General features: G+C 40.4%; 1 protein-coding gene across 1 annotated transcript; it reads left to right on the plus strand.

Annotated features, from left to right (window-relative positions):
• Positions 1 to 338: 338 nt before the first annotated feature.
• Positions 339 to 9477, plus strand: LOC124675193 (protein disulfide isomerase-like 5-4). The gene is made up of 15 exons (XM_047211259.1): positions 339 to 576; positions 1006 to 1096; positions 1671 to 1765; positions 3831 to 3888; positions 5105 to 5289; positions 6668 to 6725; positions 6810 to 6850; positions 6944 to 7018; positions 7615 to 7671; positions 7814 to 7880; positions 8116 to 8262; positions 8397 to 8621; positions 8749 to 8910; positions 9007 to 9084; positions 9170 to 9477. The coding sequence occupies exons 1-15, from the start codon at positions 536 to 538 to the stop codon at positions 9245 to 9247; spliced, it is 1458 nt and encodes a 485-aa protein (XP_047067215.1). The 5' UTR covers positions 339 to 535; the 3' UTR covers positions 9248 to 9477.
• The last annotated feature ends 318 nt before the right edge of the window (positions 9478 to 9795 follow it).

Here is a 9795-nt window from a genome sequence, read left to right on the forward strand (position 1 = left end):
ATGCCTAGTACTCCCGTTTATACTAAATTTGAGTCAATTAAAAAGGAACGGAGGGAGTAGCAAATTAGAAACCTCATAGGCCCTCTTTACCAATTCTCAGAGGACCGAGAAATGGCAAATCCTAAAAAAAAAAGGAGCTACGCAATTATCTTCCACAGATCTCTCCTTCAAAAAGGAAACTAAAAATCTCCCACAGGATCTCAGCATCGTAAAATAGGGCCTAAATTAATTTTCTATAGTTGACACGGCATTTTTCCAGAAGTACAGAAAACTAGAAAAGGAAAGCGATAGATGTAGATGGATATCCGTATGGGTCGACTCGAGGCGAGGCAATCAACTTCGTCGTGAGGCTTCTCAAAGCAGCGGGTACTCGACTCGGGAGATAGGAGACGAGGGCGGTGAGATCCGCGGGCACGCTTTCCTAGACGACGATAGGGAGGAAGGAGACTACTGCCACGGATATCTCGCCTCTCCCCTTCCCTCGCTCCAGATCTCTCCGCGCCGCGCAGATCCGGCGCCATCATCACCCGCAGCCATGATCTCCTCCAGCAAGCTCAAGTCCGTCGACTTCTACAGGTCCCATTCGCGCCCTCTCCCATCTCCATACGCGCATCCCTCCACTCTGCGTTTCTCCATACGATTTTTTTGCCGGAATCTGATAACCTGGGCGCGCGCTGAAACGGGGCTGTCTCCGCTCGATTATTGTCGGCGGGATTAGATGAGTGCGTCGGTGGTTTTCGTCGGCACTCGTCGGATTGCCTACGATTTTTTGTTTGCCTTGAGTTTGGGTATTCGGCATTAGTGAGATTTATTACACTTCTAGAGTACTGTACCGCATATGATATATATGTACGATACGAAGGTGGTAAATACCGACAATGCAAAGTATAGTGTAGTCTGTACCTGTGGCTGTGGGGTTTTTGACCATTGTGCTGGCATTATACAGTGAGTTCCTACCGAAGTGGATGTGTACTGATATTTTTCCGTGTGTTTGGTTCTCCGCAGGAAAATCCCCAGGGATTTGACAGAGGCATCACTATCTGGGGCTGGCTTATCCATTGTTGCGGCACTAGCAATGGTGTTTCTGTTTGGAATGGTACGTTCTTCTCAGTTTCTGTTATTTTATCAGTTATACTGTACCTGTTGTCAGGTTACATCACCTTACATGGTTTCAGTTTTTGTACTAGCACCGTGCTTGTTTTCAAGGACGCCCTTCTACTTTGTTTATGCACATAACTTGTGCGCTGCTACTCGGTTCGCTTTAGTAGCTAACTGCTTCACCATATCAATATCCATTTCAGCATGTCTTGTTCAATAGTCCAAAATAAACCCTTACAGATGAACATTTTTTATTGACCAATTAGATCATCGACACGATGGAATAGATTTTGAAAGCAACCTATGATCATGATAAATCGAAGCTAATTTGTTGACCAAATTGTTAATTGTGATACACGAACGGAAAATGGCAGTTTACACCACATGGTAAAATATTCTAGTTACTCTGGAACAATTGCCCCACTTGGGTCCCCATTGGTTAAGCATTGCAATTTCTTTCTTGTTTGCAACTTTTGAATTATGTTTACCTGATCTATTATTTATGAACTTTAAATTTGTTCTACTACTTGATAAGGTTATTGTCCACTAACACTGTTGAATTGTTGTTGCAGGAGTTGAGTACTTACTTAGCTATCAATACCACCACATCTGTAATTGTTGATAGGAGTTCAGATGGGGATTTCTTACGGATTGATTTTAACATGAGGTGAATTCAATTGGCATTTTTCACGCATTACTCAATACATTGTTTATATATGAGCCTTTATGGTTTCATCAATAATCCTGATATCTGTTTCTATTTGTGTTACGATTTACGCATCATCAAATTTGTCTTTCCACCTTATTATGTCTCTCACCTCTGCTAAAATCGATGAGTCACTATTGATATTTATGTTTGCATGTTTCGTGATGTTCCTAGTCTTTTCTGAATTGAATGGAAATGAAGCATTTCTGTACTTACATTAATAGTCTTTGGCATCAAGCTAGTGCTCTAAATCCAACTATTTTTTTTTGTGTTCACAGATTAATAGGTATTCATTACTTTTCCCTCTTAGAGCCTTAGTCATTCGAGATCTGTTGTTGGAACTGGCCCTCCAAGGGCCTCTCTGTTTGGGCTTTTATTGGCTTTCCACCAAAATCAGCCAACCAATTGAAACAAAAGGTTTGGCTTCGCGGTAGGGTTTTCTGAAGCCACACCACGAAATACATGGGCGAGAGGAAGCACATCGAGAGGGTGCTTCCCATAGCTTTCTGCAGCTTTTGACTTGAATACGATTTCTTCTATCACATTAGTCCAGAACTTTGCATCATTAACATCCAAACTGCCATCCTCTGGCCTGTTTCTTCCCCATTCCTCCACCAAGTCTCCATTGCATCAGGAACACGGGATAGAGAGAGGATAAGGTCCTTCTCTCCCAGATCGGCGCGATGGGGGGCTCCCCACCACCGCCTCTCACCTCGTCGGCGACAAGGAGCTCATCTTGTCCGCTTCCAGGAACTCCTCCCCCGCTGCCCCTGACCTAGTGCCGGACCGTCACCATACTCGTTTGTCCGCTGCCGCCTGGCCCGTCGGATGCCGGGCGCCGGCAGCGCTTGAGCTCAACTTGGGATGTTTCTTGGCATACTTATAGTGATTAAGATGGTGGTCATCACCCTCTTCATCATGTGGGATATGGGTGAATTCAGTGCCTATAAGTTCCTTCGTCTTGTGCTCCCTAATCTCAGTGATATCGTTGAGGATAGCTATCTGGTAGGCTGTATTGACACTACGTGCTTTGCCACTCATGTAATAGCAAGAAATCTCGGTTGAGCAACTGAAGTTATGGTAATGCAATTAGTGCTTGATTTCTCAACTTCTCTAGGCCAATGGCCGGGTCTCACACCCCTGCTGAACTTCTTCAGTTGAAAGCAGCTTGTAGATGCTTATTTTTGTTGTTGCCTTCCGACGAGCAAAAGAAACAAGTGGATCCGAAACAGAGGAGCAGAAATTTTGCGTTAGAATGGTGACGGATATGTTATTTAGTGTAAAGGGGTTGAATTTGTATTTTTGGAAAAAGCTGCATTTTCATGAATTATTTTGGTGTGTATTTTGTGTATTTATGGTACTCCCTCTGTTTCGTTCTATAGTGCCTATTGTTTTTTGGCACGGAAATTAGCGCAAGAGTATTTTGTACACAAGACCCCTAGCTGAACGATTTGAGATCAACGTAAAATTTGGGAAATCCATATCTTCCTAACTTATCATAACAATTTTGGGAGCTGGACGATTTGGGAGCTGAATGGGGAGGGGGTAATTGAAAAAAAGCTGAGCTACAACCTTATATTCTGAAACAAATGCCAAAAATCTATAGGCACTATAGAAAGGAACGGAGGGAGTATTATATAGTGATTTTTCTGGGTATTTCTGATCAGTTCACAGTCAGAAAGCCAGCCAAGTTGCCAAAGAGCAAAACTCTGCACAGTAGCTTTTCCACCACAGCAGCATTGACATCACAGCCAGCCAACAGAGCAGCTTTGACAGCACAGCCAGCTCAAACAAATAGGGCCCAAAGTTCCATGGAAATTTTCAACCACCAGGCAATTATTGCTCCTTCAATTGTACAGCATAAGTTGTGCTTTTTAGTAAAATTTATACACTTGCCTAGCCATCTGTTCCGAGTTTAGGTCAATGTTTGTTGTTTTTGATGTGATGACTTCATTAATGAATAATGATAGGCGACAGACACTTATTATTCCCTTGGTTGTTCACTATATACCTCTGCATTTTGCAGCTTTCCTGCGCTTTCATGTGAATTTGCATCAGTTGACGTCAGTGATGTGCTGGGAACAGTAAGATTCTATCTCTTGGTGCCATGCTCTATTTGTTTTCTTCTAGCTTTTAAAATGCCACACGGTATGTAGCATGCATCTTTCCTTTTGTACGGAAAACCTAAAAGGGGGAACAGGATAGGTATCTAACATATCGTACACTTTCCATAATTTATTTTTGCTGAGTAGTCTTGTTAACTTGCATGCTAAATTACCATTTTACGCTACCTTTTGAATATAAGAAAAGTTCCAACTTTTGTACAGTTTACTGTACATCTCCTGGTTATGAAAATCATTGCAACTCACCCCCTCTCAACAAAACCGACCGAGTTTTGGGCCTTATGTGACAGCCAGGTACACCGATGTGTCATTGGTCAGAAAAAAATAGATCGAGATGCTAGAAGTCCTCACACGTGACCAAGCACTCTCGCCCCACTTGAATCAGAGAAAATTATATTCTTTTCTTGACTCTTTTTCCAGCTATCATCTTTCTCTCTCTCTCTCTCTCCCACCAGATCATGTCGCCAATGGACCGCTAAGCTTGTCATTGATCGCATCTAGCCACTACCAACACCATGCTGCTCTTGGGCGACCGCAGCTTTCTCCACGCTTCCCTTGCACCTGACACTCTGCAAACTACCCATAGCCTGTCTTGCCACAGCAGCCACTCTGTGGCTTCTTACTGCCAAGCCATGCTGCTGCCATCGCCATGTGTCCCTGCTTAGTGACTGTCCTGCCAAAGCTGGTGGAGGAGTGAATTGGAGTAAAGAGCAAGAGACTATAGAACAGGACAAGAGACTAGCAGAGCATGTAAACTGTAAAGAGATCCTCAAGCAGTGAGGCTTGCAGAAGTTTGCAATGCCATGGATATGATGGTAGAACAGAGTAAAATAGGCGCAAGGTTTTATTTCCAGTGATTGTTTCCTTCTGAATTGTTAAGTAAACAGTATTGAAGTAAAAGGTGAAAATAGACACCAGAGATAGTTGAGGGACCAGAATGGGTGTTTCCCTTAAATGTAAGCTGCATATATTTTGTACAACAACTTTTAAATATGGAATACGCAAGCGCCTCACTATTTGCCAACTTTCTTTTGTATCAAAAAGGTTGGAACTTGTGTGAACTATTTTTCTACATATTGAAGGGTTGTTTCCTACTTAAAAAAAATATATTTGTTTGTACAGGATGCATCTTTTTCTACATTGGTTTAACTTCAGTTTCCTGTTCAAACATTTGCAGAATAGATTAAACATAACGAAAACTGTCCGCAAGTATTCAATTGATCGAAATTTAGTACCAACTGGATCTGAGTTCCACTCAGGACCTATACCCACTGTCAGCAAGCATGGAGATGATGTTGAAGAGTACCATGGTGATGGTGCAGTTGCCTTGTCCTCTCACAATTTTGATAGCTATTCGCACCAGTAAGTATTCAACTATCTAGTCCTACACTGCTGGACTTCAAACATCCTATAAATTCAATCATTAGCCAACTGATTGTCAGAGATATTTTAATCTCAATCATTTAATTTCTTGATATTCATGTGGATATTTATAGTCTTTGTATCTCTATATACCTACCTCTAAGCATCCAATTACGGTGGACGGATACCATAGTTTTAAAACCCGGACCGGTGATCGAACCGGTGAGGCTATTGGTTTAGGTTTTTACCGGTCGGACCACTGGTTCACCGGTTCATGGTCTGGTTTTTTAGATATAGATTAGTATATTTCTTACATATAAATGCTGCAATAAATAAATAATTATGTATGTAAAAATATTTTAGACTTTAAATTTCACATAATAGTTCACATCATAACATAACAAATTAATGAGTAGATGAGCACCAACTTTTTAACTTTGCCGTATCCAAGACAACCAAGTCCCTACAAACATGTATGCAATTTTAAATATTTGCAAACATGCTAAGTAGCCACCAAACAGTTTTTTTCTGTTTTGAAGGGAAACAGCTAACACGTATAATATGCCATGCATGGCAAAGCTGGAAGCATGAAGCCCATCACGTGTCTAGTTGGTTCATTTTTTTGTGCTACCGTGTAGCTCATGTACAAAATGAACTTATGTCAGATCTGCTCCTAATTGAGACGTAGCTCAGCTGGTAGAAGAATAGGTTACTGGAATAGAAGGAGGGACGCAGGTTCGATTCCTGCTTCCGTCAATTAATTTTTCTCGCGCGCTGCTATCCATTCAGCGGTTGGACCGGCGATTGGTTACAGGCCGGTTTCACGAGAAACCGCTGGTCGAGCCGAGGTTCGGCCGGTTTTCACAGGGTTGCTTGCGCGAACGGTCCAGTGCGCCTAACAGACCGGCGTAGGGGCTGGTTCCGGTTTTTTCCGGTTCAACCGGCGGTCCGGTCCGGTTTTTAAAACTATGACGGATACTAAGAGTGACATGGGAATCATTTTTGTTCTTGCCTGTCTGAGATATCTGTCCTTTGTTTTGTACTAACTCTATCCCAAAGCTTAAGGCTTTTTTTTAAAAGTCAAACCAAGTAAAGTTTGACCAAACTTTTAGAGCAATATATCAACAAATACAATATTTTGTAGATACCATATGAAAATATATTTCATTATCTATCTACTGATATTAATTTTGTATTTTTATGTTAATATTTTTTTGTAAAAACTTAGTCAAACTTGACATAGTTTGAATTTCTAAAAATATTATAAGCGTTAAGCTTTGGGATGGAGGTAGTATTTGTTTTTTCTTTTAACATTTTGGCTGTTGGAGCCCGTTTATTGTTTCGGTTAATGTTTATCATGGATTATATCCCTTTCCAGGTATCCCATTTTGGTAGTCAACTTTTATGCCCCCTGGTGTTACTGGAGCAATCGATTGGTTAGAATTAGTTTTGTTGCGTTACCTTCTACCTAGTCTATATCGAAAAGTTGAAAAGGTTCTGATTATTTAATATTTCTCCAGAAACCTTCATGGGAAAAGACTGCGAATATAATAAGAGAGAGGTATATACTGTTGCCCTGTCTGTCCCTAAGATGGCCTGGGTTTCATGATCTACACTTTCAATCCCCATCCTGATTTTTTTTTGTTACATACAGATATGACCCTGAAATGGATGGTAGAATTCTTCTCGGCAACGTTGACTGCACCAAGGAACTTGAACTGTGTAAGAGGTCAGTGTGCACTAATTAATTATCAAATTTCAAATGAACACATATCAGATATGCTGCAACGTGGAATCCATATTCCTCATTTGTCATCTACCATGAGAAATCAATTAATCTTGTAAAAATCCCTAATTAATTTATTACGATGCCACCATCTTGCATGAGTTACTTGTGCGTGTTCTTGCATGATGCTTCTTTGGGTGCTTGTGCCATCTTGAACTATTTGACTGAGTAGAGTTTGAAGCATTTTTATATCTTGTATATTGAATAAACAGTGCCATAGTTGTCTATTTGTTGCCTAAGCATGAATATTTTATCTCATACGTATGTGCTTTCTGTGATGGTGCCACTAATATAAAATTAATCTGTACCAATTTTGCAAGTTGAATGAAAGCCTCATGTCCCTGCCCCCTCTCCTAGTTCACTTGCCCCCTCTCCTAGTTTCACATATTTTTTTAGAAAAACCTAGTTTCACATATTTTCTTGTGTATGCCCCAGTTGTGATTTTGTTACTTGCATGTGCTCCCATATGCTTGTTTATTGAGTTAACATTAACATGCTGATATAATATAATTTTCATCACTTCAATTCATGAAATGCAGGCACCATATACAAGGTTACCCATCAATTCGCATTTTCCGCAAAGGGAGTGATATGAAGTAAGCACAGTAAACCTTGCAATTTTTTCTTGGATACCTTGTGGATCACGTTGCTACCAAGACTGTAAACCTTTGTTTCCCATTACTTTGAAGTTAATTTTGCCCCCAAGTTCAATAAACAACCAAATCAACTTGTATACAGAGAAACCCAGGGTCATCATGATCATGATTCGTACTATGGGGAGCGTGATACTGAAAGTTTAGTCGCGGTATGTTGTGAATCTCCTAGTTTCCAGTTATGTTACTTCATATAGTAGTTATTAGTTTATCTACTTGGTTAATCTTTACGGCGGCACAATATCCTAAACATATTCTGCCCGAGTAAGCGTATGGAACTAGTTTTCTCGAGGAAGAGCTAAAGGCTAAATCTTCTTTGTTATTGTTTTTATTTTTATGTAGGCTACTCTTATGTGCTGTTTCCTTGATGTATGTTTTGAATCTTAGGCAATGGAAACTTATGTTGCAAACATTCCAAAAGATGCCCATGTGCTTGCTTTGGAAGACAAATCCAACAAGACTGTTGATCCTGCAAAGCGTCCTGCTCCAATGACTAGCGGATGCAGAATAGAAGGTTTCGTGAGGGTCAAAAAGGTAAGTGAACTTCTGACCTAACTTGCAAAGTGCTATTTTCTGTAGTTTTTTATTTGTGAGGGAAGTTTCTGTAGCAACTAGCATGGATGGATTCTTTAATGCTGTCTTTGGTTAATATATGCTCTTTTCATCAGGTTCCTGGGAGTGTTGTAATATCAGCTCGATCTGGTTCACACTCATTTGATCCATCTCAGATAAATGTTTCCCACTACGTGACACAGTTCTCATTTGGCAAAATGCTCTCACCAAAGATGTTTAGTGAACTGAAAAGACTACTTCCCTATGTTGGCGGACACCATGATAGATTAGCTGGTCAGTCTTACATTGTTAAGCACGGTGATATCAATGCAAATGTTACTGTAAGTCCCTTAATTCTGCTCACTTCTCTTCTGAAGTTTATGAGGCATCGAAGCTTCTCCAGTGCCAAACTTATGGTTTCTCTTCTTGGGAAATAACATACCATTTATTTCAATTATGTCATTCTAGATTGAGCATTACCTACAAATCGTAAAGACAGAGCTGGTTACACTGAAATCCTCGAAGGAGTTGAAAGTGCTTGAAGAATATGAATACACAGCACACAGCAGCTTGGTCCACAGCTTCTATGTTCCTGTGGTAAAATTCCATTTTGAGCCTTCTCCCATGCAGGTAGGTTTCTTGTTACAATTTTATTTTACTTTTTTTTGTTGCTTGGTTCATTAAGATGTGAACAGCCTATCTAAACTGATTCTCATTTACCATCAGGTCCTGGTGACTGAACTTCCCAAATCCTTCTCCCACTTCCTCACAAATGTCTGTGCTATTATTGGTGGAGTTTTCACGGTGGGAACTTGTGCTTGTTTATATTTTCATATATCTGAATGCATCAAGTATACATGGCTAATGAATGGTAACCTGTAAATTCTAGGTCGCTGGAATACTTGACTCCATCTTGCACAACACCCTACGGTTTGTGAAGAAGATTGAGCTAGGAAAGGACATTTGAACAAGAATGGTAGATGTTCAGAAGTGCTCGATTCCTCGTTGTTGCACTAGCTAGTCACATTTTAGTTATACTTGTTAGCAATTCTTAATGTACAACTAATATATACAGAGGGAGGGGAGTTGACAGAAAGATGGCGTCATGTTATAACTGGGTACCTAACTGTTTTGCCGAGTAACTTGACAGGAATAAAAAGAAGCCAAATCCTTGCAGATGCAGCATTTTCTTGACTAGTCAAAATTGAGTTCTAGTAACCTGAATATATACTGTATCTTTCTTTACAACACACTGCAAGTAATCGTCATATTTGATGCATGTTTGTTCTCGTCCTGATCCGTGGAATTGATGGTATCGGTCAACCTTTAAGATTGTTGTGAAAATCCGAAATTTGGTAGGGACCTGTAATATCCCAGGTATTGGGGTTACAAAAATAGAGGAAACAGATGTGTGCATTGCATTCATGCATAGAAAATCTGGGGAATTTTCGCGCTTTAAAGTAAAACAGTCACAGTAACTGAAGTTTCACTTGACCTTGGTGGAATTGAAGTAGC

The sequence above is a fragment of the Lolium rigidum genome, chromosome 7, assembly GCF_022539505.1.
Source record: "Lolium rigidum isolate FL_2022 chromosome 7, APGP_CSIRO_Lrig_0.1, whole genome shotgun sequence".
In the NCBI taxonomy this organism is placed as follows: domain Eukaryota; kingdom Viridiplantae; phylum Streptophyta; class Magnoliopsida; order Poales; family Poaceae; genus Lolium; species Lolium rigidum.